The sequence below is a fragment of the Lepisosteus platostomus genome, chromosome 9 (assembly GCF_059453375.1).
Source record: "Lepisosteus platostomus isolate fLepPlt1 chromosome 9, fLepPlt1.hap1, whole genome shotgun sequence".
Classification (NCBI taxonomy): Eukaryota; Metazoa; Chordata; class Actinopteri; order Semionotiformes; family Lepisosteidae; genus Lepisosteus; species Lepisosteus platostomus.
This window is the reverse complement of record NC_142619.1, coordinates 54,985,598-54,998,254: the sequence shown is the minus strand read 5'-3', so window position 1 is coordinate 54,998,254 and position 12,657 is coordinate 54,985,598. Positions and strand designations below refer to the sequence as shown.

The following is a 12,657-nucleotide window of genomic DNA, read 5'->3' as shown; positions in this document are numbered from 1 at the left end:
GTATGTGCAATCTGTCAGTGATGACAAGTGTGGAGCGCATAGGCGCAAAAAAAAAAAAAGGCACAGAGACATCTTTGACTGGGCAAATTAATGAGATGGGGTGCCCAAATCCTTTTCGCACAGGTATTGGAGATAAAACCCCCGGGAGAGGCAATTTAAAATATCCAAACAAACTTGTCCTACACGTATTGCTTAGTAAACCAAAACACAGGCACCCAAGGTCAGAATTGAACCCAGAATCCTGGCTCTGTACGACAGAAGCAGTGTCCACCACACCATCCTGCTGCCCTTAATGTAAATTTAAGTTTTGAGGAAAACAAGAAAAAGAAATAGGAGGCAAACTTTGTACTTGTATCATTGCCAAAAATATTTGTATTCTCCGACCTTCTGAATTGATCTAATCTGTGCTGGTGTTTAGATTTTTTGTTAAATTCTATAGTAGCATTTATGAATTCAGGAGAGAGTTCTTCATTTCTTTCATTCTTAAACATTTCTAGCTCTCAGGGGATGTTGCAATGGAGAGGAATGTGCAGTAATTCACTTCTACAGCGTTCACTACATTAACCCTTCATCACTTTAATCAGTTCAGGTGGTACTGCCAGTTTTATTAAAAAATGTCATCCAGCCTTTTTTCCCCCCCCACAGAGGTTAACGTTTTGAAGCGTTTGTGAACACAAATAGTGATGAGCGCACAGAAGAATTTTGAATCTTTCATCTTTTTCTGGTCCCATGTCGTCATACCCAGTTTGAACTTTTCCAGGTTTTTTTATGCTGCTTGTACTATAGATTCTGAATTATTCATCTATTCTGCATTCCCCATACTTTATGACTTCCAGAAACAACGTTTTTTTGATAACCTTACTTGGTGCAAACATTCTGAGAAAATAAAATGGCAAATAACATCTCTTGAAGCTAAATTGAAATAAAAGTCTTTGTACAAAGGTACTGTTAACTTTTGTACAATACAGCTGGACAGAGTTTGATGGCAGAACTTCAGAGGCTTTCCAAATCACTAGCTGGTGCACTTGTTTTTAAACTCATCTTTGCTAGCATTTATCATTTGGAGTGTTTCAAATTGTGCATTTCTTTCCTACCTATTAGGATTTTAGGATTTCTCTCTTTTCTTGTCTTTGTCTTTCCTGTATCTAAGCAGAAGAAGAAAATCACAGTAGCCATGGAGCTGTCTGATCTTGTCATCTATACAAAGTCCGTGAAATTCATCAGCTTCAGTCATTCCAGTGGGCACCAGAAGTTCTACGAGAACACTTCGCTTGGGGAGAACAAGGCCCGTAAACTGGCCAGAAACTCAGGTAGTCATGGATACTGTTTGGAAAGAGCAAAAAAAAAAATGCATACCCTTTACAAATGACAGGATGTGCAGATAGATGTTAACTCTTTTTAGTGACACTTTTTAGTGATTATACACTAGGTGTTCCTGCCGCTGCTTGGATAGTTTAAATTAAAGGGTTTGTCAGAAATTGTACAAATATAAAGGTAGGTGCAAGAACAATAATCTAAAGAATAAAAAAATATTAATTGATGGATAGATAAATAATAAAGAAATGTCCATAAATGCCATCTTTCTTGCAAATTATAACGTGAGGCATCAACAGTCACATCTGGCTTCAGCGTGTGGTACAAGGGGCACTACTGTGCAGGTAAACCGATAAAGCTCTTGCTGTTTAGTGCTCCTTACATCACAAAGTTGGCTTTCCTACAAATGGTTGACTCTCCAAAGGGACCCAACGTCTCTAGACTGTCACGAACAGTTCTTTCCGGGCCCTATGCAGACGACATGATCCGGTAGGTGGGGGTACACGAGGGAAAAGTTCATGCAGGAGTAGGATCTGAAGACAGGGGGGCGTGTCCATGCAGTGCAGGTGTCCAGGGGGGAGTGAATCCAGGCGAACAATCCATATAGGAAATCCAAACGGGAAATCAGAAACAAGGGCTGAAGTCCATAGCCAGGCGATCCATCCGGAGGGGGGGAACAGGAACCGGGTCGGAACCGGCGAGGGGAACCAGGAACTAGGAACAGAAAGTTAAAAGCATAACGGAGCCAGACGCAGCAGGACCCCGGGCTCTCACGATACGGAAATCAATGAGGAACCAGGAGTGAGGTCCACATCTGGCTTTTAAGGGGGAGCGGGAATAGGGAACAGGTGCAGACAATGGGAGGGAACGAGGCAGGGTTGGAGCGCCCTTAAGAGGAGGGGTTAGCTATCGTGACATAGACAGCAGGTACTTAGGAAAGTTCCTGATGCACATTTTGATACTGCCGGTTGATGGCCTTTGTTCCTATTTTAAGTTTTTAAACCCCTACTTCATACAGTATGACATACAGTACTGATTAATTCTGGCAGATCTCTTTGTCCAGCCAGTCAGAAACAGCACCCTCCCAGTGCTTTCACCAACAAAAATCACTAGCTCTCTCCTGGCTTAAATACCTGACAGAGACAAACCACTGACCCACAACATTTCATTGACAGTGGCATCTTGTGACAATCACTGCATCTTCCCTCAGCATGATGCACAGCATGAGTTATCCAGTCTCCGACTTCAGATAGGATTACTGTATTGCTGATTTGTAACAGTCTTTGCTGGAGGAAAAAGGTCTGATACGAGATTGGATGTTGTCTGTCAATCTCGATCTATTCTAAAAAACAGTAAAAAAGAAATTCAAAAACTTCTTTAGTTAAAAAAGGGAACACAAAGAGGCACTCCAGCAAAAATTGTCCTCAATGACAGTGGAGTAAGGAGAACAAATTGATTGCTGCTGTACTCATGAACAGTTTTATTCTCTGAGACCACATGAATTTTCACACATGGTGTGTGAGTGTGTAATAATGTTTAAAGGGTATGGTATTTCCAGCTATAAATACTGATCACACAAAGTACAGACAATCTAATACCATCTGCTGATGCATCTCAGGCTTGACTCTTCATATTCTCTCATGCATGCTCAGTGAAGGAAATTCATTTTTTATGTGTGCTGTGGATGGATTTTCTAAAAAACAAAATGTCAGCCAGCTATGCTGAATTGAAAGAGGTCTTTTTTTGTTAATGTAATTATCATCCTTGCACCAGCAATTGCTTGTTTTCTCCTCTTTGTTTTGATTACACCTTACTCTCAGAGTCCTACAGAATGAAACGGTGTTATAATTGTTACTTGAGTAAAGCCAATGATATTTTCATATTTTTTTAGTGATTATACAACAGTTCTTTTCGCTGCTGCTTGGACATTTCAGATTATGAAAGGGTTGTTATGTTGTGACTATTTTGTCCTTTGTTCTGCAGGCTGTGAGTTTGCGCTCCACAATTCCAGGTTCCTCACCAGGATCTACCCAGCTGGATCTCGAACGATGTCTTCTAACTACAACCCTCAGGAGTTCTGGAATGTTGGGTCACAGCTAGGTAGACGTGCGGCCTTCCCAGCCTCTACAGCCTTTTGTTTCTTAACTTCTATCATTCACACCCAACTTAATCTTTGAATTCACAAAGCAAACCTAGCTTCTGCTTAAAAAAAAACAAACATTCAGCTGTCAATTAAATCTACATACTGCACGCAAACATTAAACATCAAACAGATCGATGTGAATGGTGGCTGATAAAATATCAGAGACGCTTCTATTCCGAGAAACACACGTCTTTCAGTTCAGACTTAAGCAAGTTTTAATTGCTTAAGTGCCATAGCTTCTGGGATTTTATTCTCTTGTTTTGTCACCAAATAATGCGCTACTGTATGTAAGGGCCATGTGTAGCATAATTGCCACATTAAGTTCCTTGCTTTTAAGAACATTTTTCATCCCTGATCACATAGACACCCGATGTTAATCTCTCCAACACCACTGTGAAAGTGCAAAACCTTGAAAACTCCCAGGCTCATGTCAAGCCTAAGCTGCTCCTCACTCCAGGTCTTTGGCAGCAGTGAACTCCCTCCTCTGTGTGCCAGGGACAGGGGATAATTGTTCATTAGTTTCAAAGCTTCTGCCTTGGGAATTCCAAAGGGAGCATTCATTCCCTTTTCTGAAGGGAAAAAAAAAACACCGGGTCCTTCAGTCACTGTGCTTTAGCCAGAGTGCTGGACATAAGTAACCTAACTTGTGTGTGTTGGCAGGTAATCTGACCAGCCCTTTAACTGTAGTGCCCGTGACCTTCACAAACTCCAGTTGTATTTCCAAACTCTACAGTGTATGATCAAAGATGTGTCATCATGTATAATAAAAATGGGTATGAAAGAACACCATTGGATTGTGTGCAAAACCAAGACATCCATACATTTTCTAATCTGCTTATTCAGCACAGGGTCGTAGGGGAAGCAAGAGTCTTACCCAGCAAACAACGGGCCCAAGACAGGAAAACCAAGACATATGTCCCTTTTTTACCCAAACTGAAAAGCATTATAACTAGGAAAGTATTTCAGCACTATAAATATATGGATTTGAGCTCAGGATTAAGGCATCATCATATCTAATGCATTTTTTAGCTTCAAATGATTTTTTAAACTATTCTGAAATATATTTTTCAAACCTCCCTACCTTCTATGCGTGTACTATCTATCTTTTTGCGCCTTCTCAAATTTACCCAGAAGACAGCATCTACAGTATCTTTTTCTTTGCTGAAGACTGCAGAATACACTTTCATGCTCTGTTACACTTCTGACGTATGAAGGCAGTGCATTGCCATGCTGTGAGGGAGAGGAGAGAGATCAATTAAGTATAAATGATTAATAAAAATGAATGGAATATCAGGGAGTACATCAAGCACAAAACACTGATCACAGATTTACATATTCTTCAAAGATAGTTTCACAATAGTACAGCATAATGTGTATCAAATGTCAACTCTATTAGAATTGCAACTCATATATCTGGAAACACAAATGTTCCTCCCCGATCAAACGACTGAAACAGCCCATGGATGACTAAAAGAAATGGCTTGATGGGATTGTGAAGCCAGCAGCCAAATCCAGCCATACCCTGCAACTCACAACTGGCAGCCCACTGAAGCTAAGCAGGTGTGAGCCTGGTCAGTACCTGGATGGGAGACCTCCTGGGAAAAACTAAGGTTGCTGCTGGAAGAGGTGTTAGTAGGGCCTGCAGGGGGCACTCACCCTGTGGTCCATGTGGGTCCTAATGCCCCAGTATAGTGATGGGGACACTATACTGTAAACAGGTGCTGTCCTTTGGATGAGATGTTAAACCGAGGTCCTGACTCTCTGTGGTCATTAAAAAATCCCAGAGCGTTTCTCGAAAAGAGTAGGGGTGTGACTCCGGCGTCCTGGCCAAATTTCCCATTGGCCTTTACCAATCATGGCCTCCTAATAATCCCCCTCTATGAATTGGCTTCATTACTCTGCTGTCCTCCCCAGTGATAGCTGGTGTGTGGGGAGCGTTCTGGCGCACTATGGCTGCCGTTGCATCATCCAGGTGGGGCTGCACATTGGTGGTGGTGAAGGGGAGTCACCATTACCTGTAAAGCGCTTTATAAGTGTAAGCAATTATAATTAGGTTACTGGCAACTAAATTAAGAAGAATAGAATAGAATGGCATCCATTTCCAATCTATGTTCTTAATAATACTGTAGAATGTACACCTGAGACTATGTAACAGGCATAGTTAGGAGTTGTGTAAATTTCCTCTTTAATCCAGATTCAGCCACTTGATTCTTGCAACAAAAAATGAATATAAGAATGTACGAAAGCTTGCAAATAAGAGGAGGACATTCGGCACATCTAGCTAATGTATAATTAGCAACTATCAAACTCAATCAGTTGTGTGACATAATTTCCCATTGAATGCATCGATTAGAAATTAGAAATGGTGTGCTATTCCCTAGCATGCAAAACAAAAGATTATAGAAAGGCCAGATCTACTTGGAAAATAAAAAAAGAAAGACTTTGAATGACAGTGTGTATTTACTCTGCTTGAGCAGCATTATAATCAGAAATGGTCATATTTGTCAGCATGGTATGGTTGTCATCTGACAGTTCAATGCTAAGGAATGTGGATATACTGTAACAGGAATGTGCCTTTGAATTCTAATTGGAAATGTGTACCAAAACTGCCAGGCCAAATGAGCTTGACAGCTACAGGGCAGTCACTCTCCCATCTCTCCCAATGAAAAAACGGAGAGAACAGGAAAGCAACACATCACAAAAAGCACACAGAACCATATTGAAGTCCTACAGTTTGCATTCAGAGATTGAAGGGGAATTGTCGAAGCAATACCCGCAATGTTAAATCTGTTCTTTCAGCATCTTGACCAAGCAAAGGTATTTATAAGAATCATGTTGATTTTTCCTCGACATTTAATATAATACACCCACTGTTGGTTGCACAGTAACTCTCAAAGAGCATCAATTGAAACAGTAACTTAAAACAATGGGTCCTATACTTCTTAACAAAAAGGTCAAACTGGGGAAATAGTTATAGTATCAGACACTACACTTCCACTGGAGCGACACAGGGCTGTATCTTGAGAGCAAACACACAAACATCTCACCAAGGCCTGCTGACACAGGCCAGCCGACACTGGTCAGCTTTATAAAGGATCCAGTCATGGGCCCAGTTTTAAAGATTTTATTAAATGGTGTGATGACTTGTCTTTGAAGTCAAATGTCTTGAAAATAAAGGATCTAAAAATAAGAAGCAAAAATAATCGGGGGTCTATCAGATCAACTTAAATAGCCTCTAATAGCAAAGGGTTGTAAAGAGAATGATCAAGTGTGTGGCTCACCCCCTCCATTGTGAATTTACATTCCACCTATCTGTGAGTTGCTTCTGTGTCCCCAGGTGTAAAACTAATTAGCTCAGGATCTCTTTCATCACCACTGCAATATTTCTGCCAAACTACTGTAAAAGTAACTTTCTTATCTCCTGTAACACTACTGGACCATCTTCCCTATTGGTAGTGTTTGTCTTTCTTGCTGTATTGTTGTATTGGACTGCGCCATAACATGAATTTCCCCCAGAGGATAATAAAACCTGAACTGAATTGAAGTGTATTTTGCTGTTCTTGTCCCTCATCTCTTGTGCTGTCCCAGTATGGTCTGTTTTTTTGCCAGTTGTACTCTATTCCAGTGAGTTAGTATGCAGACTGTGTACAGTGCTATGCTGTGCATGTAGCTGAGGGGTGCCATTACAGCAGCTAGAAAGCTGAAGATCTAACTTAGATTATGCTATATAAAAGGCGTTGAATCCCATTATGGTGTGCTTCATTAATACAGTCCTACTGGTGCTTTCTAGTACCATGATGTATTTTTAAAAATACAGAATAGAAAAGGCAAGAAATCTTATAATTATGAGAAATTTGACACTAGGCTGTGCTTCTCACCTGGTATTACCTTTTCATTCCAGACTTACTACAGTACATACAGGTACAGTACTGATAGAAGGCACTAAATGGAACTGGTGATGGCTTTGGAAATCTGGTTGGAGGATACTATTATTTTGGGTGAACTAAGTCATAATTAAGAATTCATTATTTTTATAGAGCTTTTTTATCCCACAGGATCCCAAAATGTTTTACATACTGTAGAGGAAAGGACCTTCTTCAGCCACCACTGAAGGGCAACACCCAAATGGGTGGCACATGGTAGCCATTATGCATCAGTAAATCCACTACTTAATAAATCAGGTAGAGAAGGGAGAAAGGTTTTCCTTCATCAATTGAATTACAGTAGATAGCAGTTTTAAGAAGACCGTATTGTTGTATATGGGTAAAGTGGAATTTACCCAGGATACCAGGGCAACAAAGGGTACTGGCCATTGCATACCACTTGGAGCTGCAAACTGGTTTCGTTCTGATGACTCTCCACTACTGACCAGACCCAACCTTGCTTTGCTTCTGAGGTTACAAGGTGGGCAATGTTGCTAGCAAAACAGACAGCCACTTCAGGACAAAGACATACAGTAGAGCCACTGTTTGACAGTCTGGATCTGAATCCAGGAACGGGTTCTCTGCTACTGTTTCTAACAGCAAACAATCAATCAATTGAGGATTTATTGATCAATGCACGAACAGTCTAGCGTACAGCGGTGTTGTCGGCAATGAAATGCTTTGTCCGTGAGCTCATTAAGAGGGACAGAAGAGTAGAAGGACAGGAATTTAGAGGGATTAGATTTAAGGAAAGAAAAAATAATAGGATACAATAAATTACATAATTGCAATTTACAATACTATTTACAGATTGTGCGAAAGTAACACAAGGATAGGAGGTATTTAGCGCTCTTCATATGTGCTATAACAGACAATGTGAGTGGAAAAAAATTATGATCCATTTCTTCTTTCTTATGCGATTACTGCAATACTAAAATCAGAAGTGTCGATAATTGGATGTCGAGAATTGTAGAGGTATTTGTAATTGAATTGATTCTAGGCTCTTTCAAATGTGTTATTGCAGTGCAGAAGTGTTCCGAGTCCAATTCTGCTGCTCCTACTCTCACTGGACATGACTACAGTAAATGTGCAAATTAAATCTGTGAGCAGTCAAAGAGCATTTCTCCTGTCACACCCACTTAAGAGGTTTTCAATAGACTCTAAATGTGCTGCGTGGCCCATGTGATCATCCCTGTAATAGAGCAGGACTACACAGCACTACTGCCGTGATAAAGACACTAAACAGCAGGCACAGACATCCTGCTGCAAATATACTGTACAATAGGGCTGGCGAGGGATCAACTGGGAGTAAACGAACTATGCCAGCCTCCAGAGCATGTGAAAAAAGGCACTTATCACCTCTCTCTGTACTCTTCTGCCTGCGAGGCTCAGTGCTACATGCTGTGCCAAGCTACACTAACCCCTAATACAACAGACAGTACCTCCCTGGTGCCTCCCAGGCTTGGCTTACAGCCATAACCAAAGCAGCTGTTCATCATACTGTAGCTCTTGCTCTGCCAGTCCTACTCATCGAACACTAAAGGTTACAGCAATGATTCCTAACATTGGAAGGCTGTGGTTTGGTTTATGCTAAAATGTTTTCTTACAACATTAGCAGAAAAGAGCAGCAATGTTAATGTTAACAATAATGTTAATGTTAACAACAAGCTTTTTTTTCCCGTAAAATCTTTCTTGGATTGTTTTTAGTAAGTTATTGGGATGTCTAAATACTTTGAAATTCCACTCTGATAACTGCACAGTGTTTTAATGTGACACAACTGTGACATTTGGACAATTCTTTTAGTGTCTTTTTTCATAGGAAAACTTTCTCTGTCCTTCTGTCATTTCCTGTTAGATTCAGTTGGAGTAGTTTATGAAAAGGACAAATAATCTTACAGTGGACTTTGAGGTGCCCCAGGTCTCTCAACAATGTGAAAAAACTGCATTTTATTATACGTATATTTAACAAAATATTAACTGAATATTGTGTCATGTATTCTGTACTCTACTTACAATGCTCTACCTGTTTTTAAAATGGAAAAGAAAAACTGTTGACAAATTGTGAAAGAGTTTCTGATATATTACTTGTGTATTGGGCTGTGATACATTAGCCAGTAGTGTGCCATGCAGTTATTTTAAGATTGAGCACAAGTTAGGAATCATATTTTGACTGTTGTCTCATAGGTTAACTGCTTATTATGCCTTATCATAGCTCTGTTATGATTTCGCTGTGCATCAATATCCACTGTACTGTGTTTTTCCATAGTAAGATGTAATTAATGGAGAGTCAAACTCTTGGTCATTGCCTTCAGTTTTTAACAAAAGTTCCTCTGGAATGATAGCAACTAAACTCTTCCTCAACTTTGTTACTCAAGCTCAGAATTCTTCATGGCCTCACTTTCTGAAAGAACTATCAGGACCATTGTAAGCCACTCTTTTGCTCATGTTTGTTTTCCTGCATCACTTCTTCTTCCTGTCACGATTGTAGTCCCTTTCCCTTAAGGGCGCTCCGGCTCATTCACTTTTTAATTGACTTTGTGCACCTGCTCCCCATTCCTGCCTCCCTACAAAAGCCAGACGCTCACTCTGTTCCGGCTCTGCATTAGTTTCCTGAACCAGCCGAGTCAGGGACTTGGAGCGCCTGGTTCCGGTCCCCCCTTTCTTCCCCCCGACTCTTCGCCGGATTCCGCTTCTTTGCTTTTAACTTTGTTTGGTTCGTCTTGGATTTATCACCCGGCTCTGAACCTTCACCTGCACTGGACTCCCTTTTGGACTGTTTGCCTGAACCATGCCCACCGGAGCACCTTCGTCACGCGTTCCCCTGGTTCCTCTACCAGCCCAGTTCCTCGTCTCCCTCCCTTCCGGATTGTGGCCTCTGCAGAGGGTCCTGAAAGAATGCTTCGTAACATTTCCCATCTCCACCTCTAAAGCTGCCCCTTAGTTATCTCCTCACTCTGCATGGTGACCCTGCCCTCCTCGTCCTTTGGCCAGGAAAAGCCAAGAGGATTGAGATAAAGGTTCACATGCCTGATCACCCAATAACCCATACAGTAGATGCAGAAGTACCTTTCCAGCCTTTACAGCTATAATGAAAATACGCAATGCATCTAATAGGAATCGGCATGAGTACACCTGGTTCAAAATATCAGTACTATTATTAAATGAAAAGAACTTAGGAATTTAAAAAATACGTTAGGAATAATCACTTCTGTTATGACTAAAACAAAACACCAATAAGTACTAATGATCATGGGAAAACAATACAATTTATACATTTCTTTTTATATGTAAAAGCATACTATATGTTAACCTGATGTGAACTACAGATACAGTACATAGAAGATATAATATCCATTTCTGCAGTGCAACAGATATTTTGTTCAACTTGTAAAATATGAAGTTGAACCTTTTTTGGTATTTTAAAAGAAAGACAGACAGTGCTTTTAAGAAACCGATTTCCTAGCAAAATGTTGTCAAAGGCACTCAGCTTGATGTGTTCATTCTTTTCTTTGCAGTGGCACTGAACTTCCAGTCCCTGGGACTGCCGATGGATTTGAACAACGGAAAGTTCCAGGACAACGGAGGTTGTGGATACGTTCTGAAGCCACATTTTCTGAGGACTAATGAGACGGGTTTTGATCCAAATTGTCTACAACATAACTTCAAGCCTGTATATCTCCTCATCAAGGTACTGCCTGCATTACAGTGCCCGTTTTTAACTGACTGCTTTCTTAGGTATGCGAGTTTACAAAAACATTATCCAGTGGCTTTGGTAAACAGTTTTCCAATCAGTGTAATCAATTATTGTAGAAATTTGGAGCCAACCTTTATGTTGAAATATGCACATGTATAGAAAATTCATGGAAATTGCATTACACATAATTTGCTTGTTTAACTTGTTGTTTTTAACTTTTGAGATGAGCTATGTTATAGACAGTTTGGAGCACATATGCTTAATACAAAAATATACAGTATATTTTCTAATTATTGGCAGTTAAATGTGCTCTCCTATTGACAGGATCTGGATTCACTACTAACATTTCACCTGTTTTTACTAATTCTGACTCATTTACTGAATTGTGAATTTGACATTTGCTCCGACTGCAAGTCAGTTAGTCTGCATGGGAATAGGGATATTCACATGTGCACATTCAATAAAAAGTCAAGGATGCTGACGCAACACTGGAGCAGGAATTTACAACATGTGTACCTGGTACTGTAAGTGCACTAGACCAAGGCTTTCCTGTTGCAATTCAGTGGTTCAGTCAAACACCAATTAAGATGGATAAGAGCTGTGAGTCAAATACTGAGCTTTCGTGGAGTAACTCACCTGGCTGAATAAAATGACAGCCTGTCCATAGGGACAGTGATATTAAAGTTTAATTTCCTCCCAGGTTTTTGTTTAAAACTCAATTTTTCCAAAGAAACATTGGAGTAGGTTTCGTAGGCCTCCTTAAACCAACAAAATCTTCAAGCCTGTGCAGGAAGGTTAAATTAGTGCATTTAAATCCTCACTGAGGTACTGTAACACTTTCCTGAGGCATTGTGCTGTTGATGATTTAATGTGATCTAAAACTCCTGCTGCACTGCTGCTCTTAAGGACTTGACTTCCAGTCACAATGGTCTTATTGCACCTGAGCAACATTTGTGCCCAACTCTCTGAAATTAACATTAAAAAGATGATGACCTGGAAAGACATGAAATACATGAAATAACTCTGGAAATGTTTGTGATTGTTAATATTTTTCACCTATTTCTAGATTTGGTATTTGCATTATGATGAGTTTGATTTTATCTGTAAATTTATGCTTTTACAGATCTGACGTGTTGTTCTTCTTTAATGTTTGTTGATGAATTGTATGTTATTTGTAAATGGAGAACCTAAGACACAAATTCACTTTTAGTGGACAACAAAGTTAGTCTAATTTAGTTTGCAATTCTATCTGCAAGAATAATAATTGCTTACACTTATATAGCACTTTTCTGGACATTCCACTCAAAGTGCTTTACAGGTAATGGGGACTCCCCTCCACCACCACCAATGTGCAGCCCCACCTGGATGATGCAACAGCAGTCATAGTGCGCCAGAACGCTCACCACACACCAGCTCTTAGTGGGGAGGAGAACAGAGAAGCCAATTCATAGATGGGGATTATTAGGAGGCTATGATTGATAAAAGGCAGGGAAGTTTGGCCAGGACGCCGGGGTTACACCCCTACTCTTTTCGAGAAATGCCCTGGGATTTTTAAAGACCACACAAAGTCAGGACCTCAGTTT

General features: G+C 40.3%; 1 protein-coding gene across 5 annotated transcripts in view; it reads left to right on the top strand.

Moving 5' to 3' along the window:
* The window catches only part of LOC148655270 (1-phosphatidylinositol 4,5-bisphosphate phosphodiesterase zeta-1-like), a 69,400-nt gene that overhangs the window by 37,504 nt on the left and 19,239 nt on the right, over positions 1-12,657 (top strand). For 3 of the 5 annotated variants that reach the window (XM_088645670.1, XM_088645667.1, XM_088645668.1), the window contains 3 exons: positions 1,151-1,310; positions 3,298-3,414; positions 10,896-11,068. In XM_088645670.1, the coding sequence (XP_088501796.1) occupies positions 1,151-1,310; positions 3,298-3,414; positions 10,896-11,068 (450 nt within the window). The remainder of the gene's footprint in view (positions 1-1,150; positions 1,311-3,297; positions 3,415-10,895; positions 11,069-12,657) is intronic. The other 2 variants (XM_088645672.1, XM_088645669.1) reach the window with 1 other exon arrangement.